The sequence below is a fragment of the Polyodon spathula genome, chromosome 4 (genome assembly GCF_017654505.1).
Source record: "Polyodon spathula isolate WHYD16114869_AA chromosome 4, ASM1765450v1, whole genome shotgun sequence".
Classification (NCBI taxonomy): domain Eukaryota; kingdom Metazoa; phylum Chordata; class Actinopteri; order Acipenseriformes; family Polyodontidae; genus Polyodon; species Polyodon spathula.
The window spans coordinates 69316444-69335845 of NC_054537.1; the positions used below are offsets into that span (position 1 = coordinate 69316444).

At 38.4% G+C, this 19402-nt stretch overlaps 1 protein-coding gene across 5 annotated transcripts in view; it reads left to right on the top strand.

Moving 5' to 3' along the window:
• LOC121314789 (triple functional domain protein-like) overlaps positions 1 to 19402 on the top strand; it is a 183765-nt gene that overhangs the window by 163037 nt on the left and 1326 nt on the right. For 4 of the 5 annotated variants that reach the window (XM_041248463.1, XM_041248465.1, XM_041248464.1 and 1 more), the window contains 19 exons: positions 2904 to 2999; positions 3937 to 4085; positions 4464 to 4530; positions 4823 to 4926; positions 5351 to 5420; positions 6254 to 6343; positions 6554 to 6646; positions 7380 to 7430; positions 7875 to 7952; positions 8378 to 8569; positions 9623 to 9803; positions 10075 to 10838; positions 12897 to 13144; positions 13663 to 13789; positions 14868 to 14895; positions 15305 to 15467; positions 16168 to 16289; positions 17763 to 17841; positions 18680 to 18880. In XM_041248463.1, coding sequence (XP_041104397.1) covers positions 2904 to 2999; positions 3937 to 4085; positions 4464 to 4530; positions 4823 to 4926; positions 5351 to 5420; positions 6254 to 6343; positions 6554 to 6646; positions 7380 to 7430; positions 7875 to 7952; positions 8378 to 8569; positions 9623 to 9803; positions 10075 to 10838; positions 12897 to 13144; positions 13663 to 13789; positions 14868 to 14895; positions 15305 to 15467; positions 16168 to 16289; positions 17763 to 17841; positions 18680 to 18880 — 2903 coding nt within the window. Of the gene's footprint in view, positions 1 to 2903; positions 3000 to 3936; positions 4086 to 4463; positions 4531 to 4822; positions 4927 to 5350; positions 5421 to 6253; positions 6344 to 6553; positions 6647 to 7379; positions 7431 to 7874; positions 7953 to 8377; positions 8570 to 9622; positions 9804 to 10074; positions 11841 to 12896; positions 13145 to 13662; positions 13790 to 14867; positions 14896 to 15304; positions 15468 to 16167; positions 16290 to 17762; positions 17842 to 18679; positions 18881 to 19402 lie in introns of those variants that run through there. The other variant, XR_005950156.1, reaches the window with a different exon arrangement.

Sequence of the window (19402 nt, forward strand, 5' to 3'; positions counted from 1 at the left end):
TTAAGTTAATCGATTTTTGTTATTTTTCATCTCGGAGTTAGAACCGAGACTGGAATTGTAATGGGTAGTTTGATATTCTCTCTTCCTCTTTGTTACATTAAATTGTCACAGAATAGTATTCAGCAGCAGCAAATTCTGCTGTCTTTGGTTTGAAATGGTGTAGAGGGATTTTTAGAAAGCCTTGTCATTTTACTTTCTGGCCAGCCCTCGTCATAGCTGTGGCTCTTTTCTGTAATGTAATGGAGTCTTACGCTGACACTAATTGCTTTGTTTTCTCTTTGTTTTGTAACCATATTGTTTACCATAGCATTATGTTGATTTATGTTCTGTCTCTGTTTTATCTCAGTTCACTTATCTTTCCATTTAAATCTCACTCCTTTCCAATGTTGCTCCTCTTGTCCTCCAGTAATTAAAAAAAAAAAAAAAAAAAAAAAAAAAAAAAAACTTCCCTCCTCTTCACAGTATGTGTTGTTATTAGAACTATATTTAAAGGATTTATTTTGAGATTGCAGCTTAAATGATCCTTTGCTGTAGTGACAATGTGAGATTAGTGTGAAGTGTCTGCAAGAGGCCCCTGTGCCCGTTTTTGTTTTTTGATAGCGTTACATGTGCCTCCCTCCTTCCAGTAGATCGTTCCTTGTACATCTTTGTCAAAAGCAGTTTCTCAGTACTTGATGGCAAATGAAATCGGCTACAAAGTCATGTGCCTGACAATTACTCTGAATGGCTTGGTGCCCCCTATACCTACCCAGACTCCCTTAATGTTGACTATCATCCACAAACCTAGTCTTAAATTGACATCAGATAGCTGGTGAGGCCAGAAACCATCTGTAATCTGCACCACTTATTTGGAAAGCTGGAAGGCACAACAATGGTGAGCTAGTTTGTTTTTATATATAGGATAAATAGTAAATTAGAATGCTATTTTGGCAGCTAGTAATGTGTGTTTTAAAGATAAACAACAACTATTGCATGTGTCTTCATACATATACCTTAAATAAATAAACAATATAAAGTATTTGAGTAACCAGGATAAAATCATTAAAACATTTTCTTCATTTGCAGGATGGTCATGAAGTAGAGGGTGGAAAGGTTCTAAGTGGAAACGCTAAATAAGTTTCAGTACTAAAATGATTTTGCCATTTAATAGTAAAATAAAATAATAATCAGTCAGGGGTCTTATTTAGGGGTGCACCGATAAAGATTTTCTTGGCCGATACCGTTAGCCGATGATTATCTACCCATATCAGCTGATGCCAGTTGGATACCGATAACAATAGATAGTGCAGGTTAGCTGTTGTAAACTACTAGAACAAGACACAGGGCCTCTGTTTAAACTGTTTTATAATCATAGATGTTAAAAAAAATTAGCATATATTGTTTATTTGTTACATTTACTTCAGAATACAAAGAATAACTTAGTATTATAGTGTGTGCTTGACAGCAATTTATCACAAACGTGCAGTGACCATTTTTTGTAAAGACACTTCTGTAGAATAATATATATATATATATATATATATATATATAATATATATATATATATATATATATATATATATATATATATATATATATATATATATATATATATATATATATATATATATGAATATAATGTGACATTAACTTTTATAGCCACTTGCTGTCAAACATTGTGTATTATAACTTCTACCTATACTGTACAGTAGAAGAGAAAAATGTAGCCTATGCAATGTCAACTTCAATAACTTTGGTTAAATTCTTATTTTAAGCATGCACTGCTTAAAAATGCAGCACAGCTTAAATTGTTCACTTTATCCAAAAAAAAGATGTCATAAAAATGTTATATTTCCAGTTACAAAATTAAGTCAAACTTGAATTTGTTACTAAACAAGACAGCATAATAATAATCAATTTCTGCTTCAGAATGACACCGAATACACCCGCAAGCAATGCGGATTAAGCAAGATCAACACAAATTAAAAAAGGTCATTTTGAAGCACATTGTGTAGTAATAATAATAATAATAATAATAATAATAATAATAATAATAATAATAATAATAATAATAATTTAAACCATCAATGTTATTTAGGATTCAACCTTAAAAAAAAAAAAAATGATACTGTACTCACAGTTCATCATTGGTTTTAACGTAGCATCAAGTCTGTTCTGCTGCACACAACTCAATCCTATTGTTGTCTTCAGATATTTTCTCTTTTGAGACATATTTACTGCAGGTTATCGCACGTTACAAGGCACTGCAAGGAAAATGACTGCCTCAGTGTTCATGCACCATTACTAAGTGTGTCTGACCAAACATTAAATTACGTGCTGGAAGAAATTGAAGCATGAATAGCAAAAACTGCCCACAGCCAACTGTGTTTTTTTCCCTTATATCGATGCCATGCCGACGATAGGCTAACAATTATCGGTGCACCCCTAGTTGTATTATTAATGTATGCCTGGAGAGAGGGAAATGCAGGTGCATGAAAATAAAAGATCTTTGTGTGTGTGTGTGTCTATATATATATATATATATATATATATATATATATATATATATATATATATATTTATATATGCGCACCATAACATATGACAAACGTATCTACTGTGTGTTTCTCTGAACATACTTTGTACTTGAGCAAAAGCTTAGTAATTCTATCCAATTAGCATGTGTTAGTTTGTCTTTCTAGATGATGTGGAGACTGCAAAAGTTATCCCCTGGTTGGAATTCTCCCATTCTGGTAAAGCTTGCATGTGTTGAACTAGTAACTGGCTGGGGATTAAGGCCTATCCCCTCCATTTCCCCCATACATTCCTATTCTGCCAAGTCAATATTAGCAGTTGTGTTTAGGAATTCCTTTTAGGAAGCGAGTAAGGCCTCTTAATAACACCCCCCCTCCCCCCCCATGCAGACGTCCTCACGGATCTCCGTCCGTCCTACCAGCTCAGAGACCCCTAGTGCTGCAGAACTGGTGAGCGCCATTGAAGAGCTTGTGAAAAGCAAAATGGTAAGTGGAATAGACATCGATGTTAAACCAAAATGTGCAGCGTTGCTTACTAAACACCATCTTTGGGTCTCCTCATGAAAACAAACTGGCTGTGCCAGTCAGTGAGGTTTTCCTGATGTGTGTGTACTGGGCAAAGATTTAATAATGTTGCGCACACACCAGTAAAACCCACACACACCCTTGCTATTTCTTCTACTGTAGCTCGCAGCTTGAGCTGTGATCTGCACACTGTGTGTGTGATTTTTGTCCATTGCTAACTGTTGAAGCACTGTTTATTCTTGAAGATAGATTTTAATTGCGCAATTACTATGTGTAAATTTAAAAACGGAAATGTTTTTCAGAGGAAAACAAAAATGCTTTTAGTTTTCTTTGTATTCTCACTATAGGTGGAACAATGTGCAGTAGCCTGTTTTTAAAGACATTATTTAAATAGCTTCCAGTGGTGTAATTCCCAAACAGTCAAGCAATACATGTTTTAACACTGCATGCAACCATCAGTGTTCCGTATTTTATCTGTCAATGCTGGATTGAGTTGAAGAGGTTGGTGAAAAGAAAACAGCCAAGTATTGGCTGGTTGGAAATGTTCTATTGAAGAGTGCCGAAAGCTTGTTCATCAGAGCTTGTACACATGATGACAAGTCATAAATGTGTTGATAGAAATCCAAATTTAATACACAAATACATACTTTTCTTTACTACTCTTATTGCTGTTCATTGTTTATTTGGTATAATGGCAAAAAATATATGAAAGGCATGTATTTAATTGACAGCAGTACAGTAAGATAGCTGAATGATTAATTTATTTATTGACTGACTGATTATAAAAAACCACAGGGTGTCGATACTTGTGAGCACCTCTGTCTCTATAGACAGTGGCATGGCTGTATCAGTGCAATGATCCATAGGCTGAGGCTGTGCTGATGGCTTTCTCTTGCAGGCTCTGGAAGACCGGCCTAGCTCTCTGTCAGTGGAGCAAGGGGACAGCAGCAGTCCCTCCTTCAACCCCTCAGACAACTCGCTCATGTCCTCCTCCTCGCCCATTGACGAGATGGAGGAGCGCAAGTCCAGCTTTTTCAAGAGACGCCAGTAAGTGTCTGCCCTCTGCATCCTTTTCACATTGTGCATTTATTTGTTGTCCTCTATTTTCATTTGAGCATCTCTAAGCCATCAAAGTCTACTTAGCAGATGGATTTGTATTGAAGATGTAGGAGCATTTAAGTAGCCACTATAGATCTTCCCTCTTAAATTAAGTCATCTGTTTTCATCGCCATACAGCAATGTTTAGTGATATTTTAAAGAAATACATTTATCTGTTTAGTAAGTCTTGGAGGCTTCGTGAGGCAAGTGCAGGTAGAAAAGCATCCACAGCTTTATACACTGCAGCTTACAGCATCAGGAGCAAAGTTGTGAAATCTGAGCACACACCAGAAATCTAACACCATGTTTCTTTCTTTCCTTTGTTAGTTATGTCTTGCAGGAGCTTGTTGAGACTGAGCGGGATTATGTAAGGGACCTGGGCTGTTTAGTAGAGGTGAGTTTATATTGCTTTTTTTTGCTGTACTGCTGTGTGCTCTGCAAAATGCATCAGGATTTTTCCACACTGATGAACTGTAGTGGCATAGCGAACAGCAGTCGCCTGCACAAACATGTACATTATGTAATGTTGTTAAGACCTTTATCGTGGGACATTCTCCATGGAAATGTGAATACGCTGCCAGGTGTTTCCCTTTCAGTTCTAACTGTCATTGCAACAAACCAAAAACATATGTAGCTGACTGTAATCCCAACAGGATGGCTGTTAAATATTCCCTCATTCACTGCAGGGCTACATGAACAAAATGAAGGAGGATGGAGTACCCGATGACATGAAGGGAAAAGATAAGATTGTCTTTGGAAACATACACCAGATTTATGACTGGCACAAAGAGTATGTATGCATCTTGTTTAAATGAGATAACATGACAGGATTATAATATGTCTTTGCTTTGACTTCATTTTTTTATAATTTTAGTAGAAAGCAGAGGGGTTGCTTACTTTAGTGTCATTACTACTGATTTCAGTGTAATGCTGCTTAAACAAATACTTAGGCAGTATCTGAGCCCTTCAGATAATGTATGGGTAGCATTCCTGTTTTATACTTTTAGTGAAATTAATAGTATTGATATGCTTTATCATTACATTTGTATGTGATCTATAAAGTATAGTTTAGTTAATAATTAACAGTAAAGGGTGTGGTGATGTCATAATTGTCATATTTGATAGTTGTATGAAATCAGAATTTTTTAACCTGTCAAAGTGTTGCAGACAGTTGCTACTGTTGTAAATAATTTTGTGCTCTATTCTTTCTGTAGCTTCTTTCATGGAGAATTGGAGAAGTGCCTTGAAGATCCTGATAAACTGGCATCCCTCTTTGTCAAACATGTAAGTTGCAAACATACCTAACTAAGTTAAGCCATGGCAACCCTTGTAAGTTGGTAGCAACCTAATGTGACACAACCCTAGTCAGCCTGGCATCTATAGTGCCCTACCATATTAAAATAAACAACACCAAAAAATAGTATGTATCTTCCGAAATACTCACAATGCTTCCGCACACATGGTATAATTATCTCAGATGAGTCCCACATCCAGCAATTCAATTTGAATAGGCGCACTTGGGTATGGAGGAGGGCTGGAGTTGAACTGCAGAACAATTCCTTAAAGGCAGCAGTAAAACATTTTGGCTGCTGTGTCATGGTCTGAGGTGTGATTTGGTACAATGAAAAGACAGTTGGTGTTCATTGAGAGACATGAACACTATGGAACATGTCTGGGAACGCCTTGATAGACAATTGTGGAAAACTCAACCACTAACTGCCAGTCAAAATCAACTGCGGTCAAAACTCATCAAACTATGGCAAAATTTGGAACGGTGTAGTATAGAATCTCATTGATTCTGTGCCTGCGCCGGTTCGGGCCCTGCGTAATGCAAAAGGCCATGCTACCAGATACTAATATGTTTGTTGCTGCTCAGTTTTGTGGTTCTGTTGTATAGCAGTTTGGTATAATAAATGTCACCTCTGTTTCAAGACTTCTAATTTTAATATGGCACGGCACTGTAGATGCATTGCTAAATGTGATGCTGAATATTAGACTTTTATTTGAACGATTACATTTTGTGTGCCCAATTAATCGATTGCTATTTTGAGGCTTAACTGACAGCCCTAGTAAACATAAAGATCTGTGTTAAACGTACCCTTTTATTTCTTTTCTAGGAGAGAAGATTGCACATGTACATTGTGTACTGCCAAAACAAACCCAAATCAGAGCACATAGTCTCTGAGTATATTGACACATATTTTGAGGTGAGTGCACAGAGTGGGTTTCTTTTCTGCTTGATGACAGCAGAGATTTTTGTACAACAGGAATCATCACGCTTTGGGACAAGGCGTATGTGTGTGAGAAGAAGATTGCATGGTACTGTTGGACAATTCACGGTCATATGTTTGTGAGCCTTTTCTCACAGAATTGAAGACCATAAACTTGTCCTGTGTTTGGTTTGGTTTTTTTTACAGGACCTCAAAAAGCGTCTAGGTCACAGACTACAGATTACAGATTTATTAATAAAACCAGTGCAGAGAATTATGAAGTACCAGCTGCTGCTAAAGGTGAGTACAAAACAGAAATGATGCAACATTGAGGCAAATGGAAGCAAATCAGTATGTGTTTGAAAGCATGCATGATTTGAATGTATGCATTTAGCATTATGAGCAAGCATTCAATCAATTGTATCTAGCGCCTTTCATAGTGGACCACCATAACAAAGAGCTTTACAAGATGCAGTACAACAAGAAAATCATCTTTGCATTGGAATGATGTTCTTAAATTCTTGACTGACTGACTGACTTAAGAACATAACGTTTACAAACGAGAGGAGGCCATTTGCCCATCTTGCTCATTTGGTCGTTAGTAGCTTATTGATCCCAGAATCTCATCGAGCAGCTTCTTGAAGGATCCCAGGGTGTCAGCTTCAACAACATTACTGGGAAGTTGGTTCCACACTCCCACAATTCTCAGTGTAAAAAAGTCCTCTCTATTTTCTGTTCTGAATGCCCCTTTATCTAATCTCCGTTTGTGATCCCTGGTCCTTTTTCTTTTTACACTTCGCAAAAGTCCTTTGGGTTGACATTGTCAATACCTTTTAGAATTTTGAATGCTTGAATCAGATCGCCACATAGTCGTCTTTGTGCAAGACTGAATAGATTCAATTCTTTTAGCCTGTCTGCATATGACATGCCTTTTAAACCCGAAATAATTCTGATTGCTCTTCTTTGCACTCTTTCTAGAGCAGCAATATCCTTTTTGTAGTTCAGTCACTAATTATTTGAATTTGTCTTTTAGGACTTTCTCAAATACTCGAAAAAGGTTGGCATGGATACTTCAGAATTGGAGGTATGTTTTACTTGTGGTGTTTGTTGATTTATATCGTACTGGTCAGTTCCTTCAGTGCTATAACCCTGAACATATTTTCCAATGACAGACCAGCAATCTATTATACAAGGCTTGAATTGGCAACACCAAAGACTTCCTTGTACTTTAAAGAAATCCAGATAGCATTTGAGGGATGCATTTTTAAATACCTGAGGCTTTTTATCTCACAGTTGTGTTGGTGCAGTCCAAGCATTTTTTTTTCATTAATAGGAATATAATATTGTGGTATTCATAGGAAACCTAAAATGGTATGGATGAATTTATCTATTTATGTATTTACTCTGCTTTTGTATCCCCTCACCTCCTAAAGAAAGTCTGATTGAGTAATGTCCTAATACTCAGAATGACATAGTGTGTATTTCCTGTATACTGTAGCTTTTCACTTTTTTTCATCTAACCCTGCAGAAAGCTGTGGAGGTCATGTGCATTGTGCCAAAAAGATGCAATGACATGATGAACGTCGGACGGCTCCAAGGATTTGATGTATTTTTTTTAAAATCTTTTTCTTAATTTAAGGGCAAAAGAAAAGCTTTTACTCAAACATGAAAGCTAACTGCAGCCTTTTAGAACTCCAGAAATGAGGGACCTTAACTGGATGTAGTGTATTTAGCCACTTATTGTATATTATCAAAACAAAATTTAAAATCCCACTATACCTTTTAAAACAACGAAAACCTCTTTACAGTGCATGGTTCATGCTAAACTAAACATAGTACATGGATAAGTAGCACTTGCACCTTTGTTGACTTTATTAATAGTAGTAGATATATTTTATGAGGTAGCAATGCAATTAAACCTTAATCCATAACTGATAAGTGTTGATCGGTCGTAGTAATTGTGATGCTGTATGCTTATTGGGTTGGTTTGGAAGTTTCTTGATGAGTCTGTGTTTGGGTGTCCCTCTGCAGGGTAAGATCGTTGCCCAGGGCCGGCTGCTGCTGCAGGACACATTTCTGGTATCCGATCAGGACTCTGGACACTTGGCACGCATGAAAGAGAGGCGGGTCTTCCTCTTTGAGCAGATTGTCATTTTCAGTGAGCCCCTCGACAGGAAGAAAGGCTTCTCAGTGCCTGGTTACCTGTATAAAAACAGCATTAAGGTACATACAGATGTTTATTTGTATTTAAAGATTAACAGAATCTAGTAAGGATACTTGATCAACATTCAATTAGGAATGCCAATAACAGTTTGACTAATTATGTTTGTATAATCAGTTCAGGGTTAGAAACGCACACTAGCCCTTTACCCAGTTCTGGGGTTCAGAACTACCGGTACCTGCAATTAAGTGTGTTATTTGTGCAATCAGACCTCTGTTAAAGACATTGTTCGTACCCTACTATACATATATGTATGAACATTTCGGAATGGTAAACCCACAGACAGACGAGACTTAACATGCTGTGACGAGTGTCCTCAGTTCTGAGTGAAATAAATAGTATATAATATTGATAAATACTGTTTTATATATTTTATATATTATATATATATATATATATATATATATATATATATATATATAAAAATGTTTATACCATAAGCGTGGTGGTATTATTTTTTTCCAACAAGATTTTTTTAATATATATTTGCGTCCAATATTGGTGCAACAGTGGAACATGAGGATGTATTAATAAATACAGAAATAATAAATAGCTAAATCTGAAATGAAGTGATAGGAAGTTAAATTAACTGCACAACAAAGCATTAACACAAGTACCAGACATATAGGCTGAGAACAATGCTCAGCTTGATCCAATTTGCTCCAGTTTCATATCAGCTAGATCAGTTAAACTCCTAATGGGTACTGTATGCTGTAATTGGAATTCAAATGTTCCACAGCTAGTCGACCTCCCAAGTCCTGTAGTTTAGTTACATGATGTGAAACAGATCCCACAAGTTTACTGCTTGTGATCCCTGGAGACCAGTAAATGCTTTAGCTGAGATCCGCAGATAAGCAAACATTGTTGAGCATTGAAGATAGCTTACTGAACAAGGGAAATCCTGCAGTTTAAAGTATGTAAGTAGCACATAATAGTACTGAAAAACTATAAATGTAATAGGAAGTAAAAAAAAAAAAATGGTGACAAAAGAAAAAGTAGTAGGATGGATCAAACAGACAGTTTGACACACTGATTGTGTAACCCCGTCTTTGCAGGTGAGCTATCTGGGGCTGGAGGACAATGTTGAAGGGGATCCGTGTAAATTTGCACTGACATCCAGATCAGCTGACAGCAGCACTGAAACCTACATCCTGCACTCTGCAAACCCTGGAGTGCGGCAGGTGTGGATGCACGAAATCAACCAAATCCTGGAAAACCAGCGAAACTTTTTAAATGGTAAAGAAATCCATCGGATTTATTAGTGTGTTTTTTTTTTTTTTTTTTTTTTGTTTGTTTTGTTTTTTTATTTAGTGTTGATGTTGAAAGTATGGTACCTGGCAGGGAGAAGGAATGGTGTGTTGTATATCCAAAGATGGTCACACTCCCGCTATCCCCTCCATGTTACTTGGTATCGTATTTATAACCGTTCACCCACTCAATAAAATAAAATCTCCACACGTTTAATGTTAGTTAATGTCATCATTCTTGTCCTCTGTCTTTTCTGCAGCCTTGACCTCTCCGATCGAGTACCAGAGAAACCACGTGAGTGCCAGTGGAGCCGGCAGTGGTAGCAGCAGCACGGCCAGCAGCACCTGCAGCAGCAGTGTTGGCATAGTGCCCAGCTGCAGCAGCTCCGTGGGAAGCCGGACTAGGCCATCCCGCATCCCCCAGCCTGTTAGGCACCACTCCCCAGTGCTGGTCTCCTCTGCAGCCTCAGCGCCAGAAGGGCCAGACAAGATGTCAGGTATGTCCGCTCGCAACCCCTCCCTGCTGCAACCCAGCAACAGCAACTCCTCCTCCCTCGCAGAACAGCCGGAGAAGGACACTGGGAAGGAGATACCCAAGATGAAGGTGTTGGAGAAACCTCGCAGCTGCAAGCAGCCTGGCTCAGCAGAGGGGAGTCTAAAGGAACTTAGGGGCAGTTTGGAGGACACCCACTCCCACTCCCATTCTCCCAGGCCCATCGTTGGCCCCTTGACACTGGGTAAGCCAAGGACGGGAGCAATCTCCCCCATGGGGTCTCCAGTCCCTCCATCTCCCTTCGGCAAGGAGACCTTCCCCCCCAACAGCCCAGTGCAGAAGGGTTCCTCGTTTTGGACCTCCATCCCTGCATCACCTGCCAGCCGCCCAGGCTCCTTCACCTTCCCCAACGAGGCGGACTTGATTGGGCGCCAGACACACCGCAACTCAACCCACAGCAAGGACACTGACCGCATGAGTACCTGCTCCTCCACCAGCGAGCAGTCTGTGCACTCCACCCAGAGCAATGGGGTAAGAGTGACGCCAGCTTGTCCTAGAGGCTCTTCTCAAGGCTTCCTTCCTGCGTGTCACCATCACTCACCGTACTAACTGCCTCTCAACCCAATCTGTCTCTTCTCTTTCTCTCTGCTCCACCGGCTCATTTGAATACTACTCTGCTCTTCTCCAAAAAACACCTACTTAACCGCTGTGACTGTTGGCCTGCGATGATGAGTTCAAACTTATTACTGGTAAAGCGTCTACTAACTTCTCCAGCCACCTGCTCGTCTGTGCTACTAACGTAACTGCTCACGTTCAGCTCTGCTCTTCTCAGCTTCAAAACAAAGCGTTGGCATCTTACCGTTTTTACTCATCACAGTAACTGCTGCCTGAAGTGAAGCATTAAATGAGGCTCACTGCTATTAATAGTTTGCCAAGGTTAAATAATAACACAGCTCCCAGAACAAACACTTTTCTAATTTCCTCAATTTCTGCTTCAGACCAAACCAGCTATAATCTTACAGGGCAAACAGATTCATTTAACTCTTTGTTCCTGATCAATATATTTGTTTCGACGATACCAAGCTACTTTAAAGACAATGCTTGACAGCTATATGAATCAATATTACTTCCAAGGTGTCTGAAAAGATGTTTTTTTTTAACTGAGCAGTTACTAAATTGCATTTTTCTCCTAGATTTTGCTATTTCTAAGGGATAAAGGCTTATTTGTTTTATTGCTGTACCTGTTCGCCTGCTTACAAAATCTTTTGATGTCCAACTCTTCAAACTTCTGCTAACGCGGGAGCAAAACTCTGTCTCTCTACGAACTTCCTGACTTCTTCAAGCTGTGCTCTGAAATCAGCTACAAAAAGAAACAAACCACAAAACTGTTAACTGCTACTAGTTGCTGTGTCTGCCCCTCTGTGGTGAAGTCTATAATCTAATCTCAACTAATTTTAACCATTCCTGTTTGTCTCACTCTACTGAAGGCACTAACATCTGGACTCGCAAAACAACTGCTTTTTCAAGGACAAGGTGCCACTACTGTTTGCTTTCTTATTCCACACAGACACATTTCCAGCTTCTGTGGCACTCTTTTCTTTTTTTCTTCTTTTTGGGGAATCACAACGCTATTGTTCATCTGCTGGTCTGTTTTTGTCAGCGTCATATCACTTTACTTACCCTAATCCTGTAAAAAACAGTGGGCAGGAGTGTAGCCAGACCTTAAAACATTTAATTTTAAAACTTAATTAGTTGTAGTTGGATTAAATAAGTGGATGAAAAGCCATTGTACACACAGATATACAGACTGGGTATCCCCCTGGTTGGTATCTCAAGTCCTCAATGTTGGATGATTGCTAGATGGCAATTAAAACAATTATATACAAATGGGTTGGTCTTAGCATCTTGGTTTTTAAGGCGAAGGGATCAAATTTCTAGTTCTTTCTGTGTGGAATTTTGGAGATGATTTCAATTTCATGTTTTAATTCTAGCGTTTTCCTCCCTTCAAACCAAGATGTCTGCATGAGCTTCACTTTCAAATGCATGCCAGTGCCAATAGAGAGAGATTCTGAAATGTTTGTTTCTTATGAAAGCTTGTGTGTTCTCTTTTTGGTTCTGTTTTGCAATATCTTTAAGACCCAAAGTTGAGGTCTTTATTATAATGCCAATGGGACCCTATTGTATTTTTGGTGTGATTATGTGGCTTGATATATTATATTATTAATTTGCATCACAATCTAAACCTACTGTTGAGTAAATATTGATATATTGCCCCGCACTCTCCACCTTGGGATGTTTAAAATGTAGTATTTCAATAAAGGTTAGTATTTTAATTAACTGAGATATTGCAAAATAATGCTTTTATCAGTGGGTTAGCGATAAATGCGTCTGTACTTGTATGACAAGTTTGGAAGTGAAATAAAGTCGTCATCTCCCATCCCCCCCAAAAAAGGTTTGTTTGCTGCCATTAACAAAACCTGTTTACTGTGTAAGTGGAGATTGTGCACTACATGACACAAATGCCGATGGCTCCTTAAAGCCACCCTGTACTAAGTGTCTCCTGTCTTGTTTCATCCCTTCCCGGTGCAGAGTGAAAGCAGCAGTAGCAGTAACATCTCCACCATGCTAGTGACACACGACTACATGGCGGTGAAGGAGGATGAGATTAATGTCTACCAAGGAGAGGTTGTTCAGATTCTGGCCAGCAATCAACAAAACATGTTTCTGGTGTTCCGCGCCGCCAATGAAATGTGCCCCGCCGCCGAGGGCTGGATCCCTGGCTATGTGCTGGGGCACACTTCAGCAGTCATACCCGACTACCCCGAAGGAACCATCAAGTAAGGGCCTTTCCTAAACTCTCAGCTAATCAGGGCAGTTTAATAAGCCACTAAGGGCTGATTCACTCAGAGACACTGAAAAGGTTATGAAAAGGTTAAAATACTGTGGCATCATTTTCTATCAGTTAATTCTGTGATTTCCATGTAGTTAAATCTGTCAGTCTGAGATTTCTGGTTATATGTTAAACAAAGGGACACAACCTTTCTTGTATATCTGTATATTTTCTGTACTCCAGTTGGAATGGAAGATGTGTGTACCTTTATCATGTTCTTCAAATGCCACAGAATATGTAGTAAAGTATGATTTTTCCTAAATAAAGAAGACATTTGAAATCTACATACAGTACATGTCTCTGCTACCACATGATTGATGGTTTGAATCATTTTCATTTTACCTTAATGGGCACTACTAGTAATGCAATAGTCCTGTGTCTATTGAGGAATTAGAAATATTTGGAAGGGGTTACAAAGTAAACAATATTAAATTCATTGTTTAACAAAAATTGTTGCTTTACCAGGAAGTCGTCCTCGTGGCACACAGCACTCCGCCTAAGGAAAAAGTCGGAAAAGAAAGACAAGGATAGCAAACTAGAAAACGGCTACCGGAAGTCCCGAGAAGGATTGCCCAATAAGGTTTCTGTAAAGGTATGCTGTACAACAAAGGTGCGCAAGCAAACTTTTATCATGGGCTACATATCCAGAAAACTAGTTTAACCTAATGTTTATAGCGGGCTACAAATTACAATTTCCCTTAGGATTACTGTTAATCTTATACATCACAAACAAAAATATACTAAACAATTAAAAACACAGCATTAATATCATACTGTTATACCATATACACACGCATTGCACAATAATACAAAGCAAATTAAATAGTAAAGACAAATTAAAAGTCACAGGGCAGTGACATCACTTCCCTAGCAACAAGCCTCCTATGTTGGGAATGGGTTCTTTAAATGCAGTGGGTTTAAAATTAGTTGGAGACAAGCTGATGAGAAACAATTACCCTCCACAGTACGAATTAAAATGGTGTGCTGATTTTTTATGCAAAATATTAGAAAAAGCAAGTCAACAAAGTTTTTTTTTTTTTTTTTAAATATTATTATTTATGATATATTCATAAGTGAAATGGAATTAATACACTGGGCCGCAGTCAGAAAATAAAAGGGCCGCATGAGGCCCACGGGTTGTGTGTCCCTGCATTACAGGAATACACTGCAAATACATACAGCAAGGATGTTTTGTTGTTGTGTTGCTGCTGATTGACTGTGTGAAAAATGCGTGCACTGCCTTTGGCTTTGAGGCTATGTGACCTGATATGAATTATATCCTACAGTGATAAACTCACCTCTCCATGGCCTACACAAATCAAAGCTTTTTAAACCTTTGCTAGGTAGTGAGTTACCACTTTCAACAGATATTATTATTATTTATTATTATTTATTATTATTATTATTATTATTATTTAGCAGACACCTTTCATCCAAAGCAACTTACAGAAATTAAACATAAATTATAACTATATAAATTAGTCTTAAATTGAAAAATAAAATTGAAAGATATGGAGAGATAGCAGACATATAAAAGCAAATGAAGAATTACAAATATTTAAAATACACAACTAACTACACAAACAGCCACTCACACTGGCAGAGAAGATGAATCCATAGCCAGTAAGCAGTAGAAACATGATATAATTGTTCTTTTTTTCCATTTTCAGCTTCTTAATCCTAACTACATTTATGATGGTGAGTTAATATTTTGTTATCTAAATATTAGGTCTATATATTTTTTGTTTTTTGAATTGGGTAACTCGGGTCCACAACAAAATGTTGCATTTGCACATTTTTCTATTTAATTTAACTATCAAGGCTATTCCATGTGTTGCCTTTCATCCTACTCTCTGTGCTGTTTGAAGTAGTGACCTGAGTTAATTTACCTATAAGTTTATGGCATTAATTCCTGGGATTAAACTGGTTTCCCTTATTTGTACCTTTCAAGTGAATACACAGTATTCTGCAGGGGGTCTAACTAGAGCATTATCTACTCTTAATATAATTTCCCTGGACTTTCCTAGATGTTTGGCAGAGCTGTTTTTTTTTTGCCATGGCTTACTCCTTTTAATGTTGTGTAATGTTTGTCTAATTACTATTCCAGCTCCCCCAGAGTTCCTTTCCCCGTTGAGTGACGTAACCTGTGAGAGCGGCGAATGTGTCACCCTCAGATGTAAAGTCTGTGGTCGACCCAAAGCTACCGTCACCTGGAAAGGACCAGACCAAAACACTCTAAGCAGTGATGGACACTACAGCATTGCATACAGGTATAACCATTTCTCTTTCTTTATGTGCTTCTGCTTACTCATTGTTTTTTTTTTTTCATTGGACTTGTTTTACTTGATTTTGCCAAGTGTGACGTTTTGTTTTTAAAGAGGTTTTCTATAAGAAGTTTTGAAAGAAGCACGTCATAGAAAACGTATATTCATTTTAAAAAAAATTATTGTAATATTCTAACTCTGTTTACAGTTACATGCCTTTCTTTCATCTAGTTTCTTAAAACCTGTACTCCCTAGATGATGTCTTCAGCGTCAAAGCATATCACTCACTGCAAAACATGGCAGTAATTAGTGGCACCATCTGCTTGGTTAGGAAAGAATTTGAGGAGAGAATTACACCCCCCAGTTAAATGACCTTGGTATTGAATGTATAGCGGAGTATCTGAAAGTATTACATTTAATCTAGAGTTTTCTCTAACTGGATGGTACTAGATAAAAAATAAATAAAAGAAAATACATTCAAAACTCCACATGCAGACCTACATAACAAATGGAACAGTACGACAGGTGTGATTTTTATGGAACGATAACCCTTTTAAAAGTGGGGAGTACCTTATCCTATGGATCAAATGATGTGTCTAAAACACAGACAGACACAAAACCTAACCAATATTATAGCAGGTAAAACAGTGTAATAAATTATTTATATTGACATATTCATGTCTTTACATTGTCCTCTTTATTACAGTGAATCTGGAGAGGCTACCCTCAGAATAGTGGGTGTATCCACAGAAGACGATGGCACGTACACCTGCGTGGCCACCAACGACGTGGGTTCAGTCTCATCAGCGGCTAGCCTCCGAGTGTTGGGTTAGTGATTGTTGTTTTTGTTAAAACTAGTGCTTATAGGCATTGCAATGTTTGGGGGGGGTGGGGGGGGGTTGTTTTTTGGAATCGCCAATTATTTTTTCTCTCCAATTTGGAAAGCCCGAATCTTTTTTTTTATTTTATTTTTTTATTTTATTTCACTCCGGCTCACCGCTGTCACCCAGGCGCTGACTCGGGAGAGAGGCAGACGGACACACGGGTCTTCTGCAACTTGTGTCGTCAGCCGTCCGCTTCTTTTCACTATGCAGCCACCTCAGAGCTAGTCGAAAGACCACGCAACTCTGGGCAACTTGTAGGCAGGCGCCCGGCCAGTCTAATAGCTTACTTATTCAGCATGGAGGCGACGTCAGCATGGATGGAAGCGAAGTTGAGATTTACCATGGGCTTTAACAGCAATGGATATTGAGTTCAGTTTTGTGTTGTTTTCTAAAAACTGGTACGTTTTGTTTTAAAACTATACATGTTTTAATGACCTCTGAAGTTCATGTTTAAATAATAAGAACATAAGAACATAAGAAAGTTTACAAACGAGAGGAGGCCATTCGGCCCATCTTGCTCGTTTGGTTGTTAGTAGCTTATTGATCCCAGAATCTCATCAAGCAGCTTCTTGAAGGATCCCAGGGTGTCAGCTTCAACAACATTACTGGGGAGTTGATTCCAGACCCTCACAATTCTCTGTGTAAAAAAGTGTCTCCTATTTTCTGTTCTGAATGCCCCTTTGTCTAATCTCCATTTGTGACCCCTGGTCCTTGTTTCTTTTTTCAGGCTGAAAAAGTCCCTTGGGTCGACACTGTCAATACCTTTTAGAATTTTGAATGCTTGAATTAGGTCGCCACGTAGTCTTCTTTGTTCAAGACTGAACAGATTCAATTATTTTAGCCTGTCTGCATATGACATGCCTTTTAAGCCCGGAATAATTCTGGTCGCTCTTCTTTGCACTCTTTCTAGAGCAGCAATATCTTTTTTATAGCGAGGTGACCAGAACTGCACACAATATTCAAGATGAGGTCTTACTAGTGCATTGTACAGTTTTAACATTACTTCCCTTGATTTAAATTCAACACTTTTCACAATGTACCTGAGCATCTTGTTAGCCTTTTTTATAGCTTCCCCACATTGTCTAGATGAAGACATTTCTGAGTCAACAAAAACTCCTAGTACACTAGTGCAAGCATATTCTGTGGTCCTACACTAGTGCAAGCATATTCTGTGGTCACCTGGAGGACAGTGCTCACAACATGACTCCAACATGACCTATTATTTGTGTGGAAACCAGTTAATATCTAGTAGCAGCTGCTCCTAGTGGACATTTTGAATGCTGAATTATAATTTCTGCAAGAACTGTGCAGGCTAGCTTCCCAGTATAATTGTAGGATAGTTAACTATAATTTAATGTAGTGTTGTTTTTCCCCTAGTTTTCTTGAACTAAATGCAACGCTATGTTTGATTTCCCAGGTCCTGCCAATGATGGAATCAGGGTCCTCTGGAAAGATGACTTTAATTCCATTTACAGTGAGAGAGCAGAGTTGGGCAGGTAAGTGTTTAAGTTCATTGTGAACTGTGCAATAAATGCAATGCAGCCACACCTAAGTGCTGCAAAGATGTTTCCTACTAATCAGCTGCTTCTATCTTCACCAAGTACTATAGCAACAAAAATAATGATGTCGACCCGGCTTACTCTTGTGACTTATGCGAGCAACCTTTTTGTTACAAATAACAGGAAACAACAATGCAATGTTATTTCAAGGATATATCATCAATCTCCTTTGTGATATTAACCCTTAGCAGTCCATTTATTTTCACACACACTGTTTAAAATATTTTTTTTCTGAGTAAAACAGGTTTAAAAGGCACTGCATAGCAAGGACACCCAGTACTGCATCTCCAGCCAAGCCCCATCCCTTGTTCACTGTATTTTTCACATACCTCTTCATAGTCGTGCATACTGAAAAATGCTCTCCTGATCACTCGTTTTATCACCAAACTTCTCAATAATGTGATCCAAGTCATTATTTTATTACTGTAACAAAAAAGCTCTGCAAATGTCAGTGATATTCCTTGAGCGCTGGATGCAGAAGCAGCTCTTTTTTGTTTATGTCCGTGTTATCTCTGTGTTGCGAGGGCTATGTGTATTGTTCAGGTCCGCCCTCTTTTTTTTTTCTCCGGCTCATGTCGGTCTCACTCGGCCATTGAAAGATGTTCTCTCTTTTTTCCGGAGAAAAAACGACTAGAGACCTGTGGTTGACATCTTTTTGATGATGTCGGACAGGGTCCGACATCGGACTGGAAAGGGAAAATTATAATGTCGGACTTGGTCTGACGAAGGACCACAAAGAGTTAAAGGCCTTCTCACAAGCTTCAATTTCTTCCAGGGGCAGATTCTCTGTGGTGAAGAAGTGTGACCAGAAAAAGACCAAGCGAGCTGTAGCTGCAAAGCATGTGAACAAGAAGCTGATGAAACGGGACCAAGTGACCCACGAGCTCAGCATCATGCAGCACCTCCAACACCCACAGATCATTGGTCTTCTGGACATCTTCGAGACGTCAGCCAGCTACGTATTAGTATTAGAGATGTATGTATGTTTTCAGTTAAAGCCAGTGAGAAAATCAGAATCTCAAAAGCATAAAGCCACATGTCAAAGCTTTGCAAATTCCACAGACCTTCATATTGCATCGTTTGTATTGCTATATAATTGTTTTATTTCTTGGCCTAATACACAACTATGAAAAATAAGACTAATGATATGACTCAAGTTGTTTCTACTGGTTTACTTACACTGATGTTTGTCTTCATTGTAGTCATTCATAACGGTTACATTCTTAAGTGCTGGCTTTTAGAAATAGTAAAAAATTTCAGACGATACGACTTTTCTGATGTCATAGTAATGAAAGTATCTACAAACCATTATGCTTTTCTACTGTGTCATGGGTATGGGTAGAAATGTTACAGTGCAGTTTATTTTCTGTGCCCCAGTTGGAATGCAAGTATCATGTTCTTCTTTATCAGACTACAGTTTGTCAGGGATTGCACTTTATCAAATGGCACAAAACATGTCAGTAATAAAGTATGACTTTTCCTAAATGAAGAAGACATC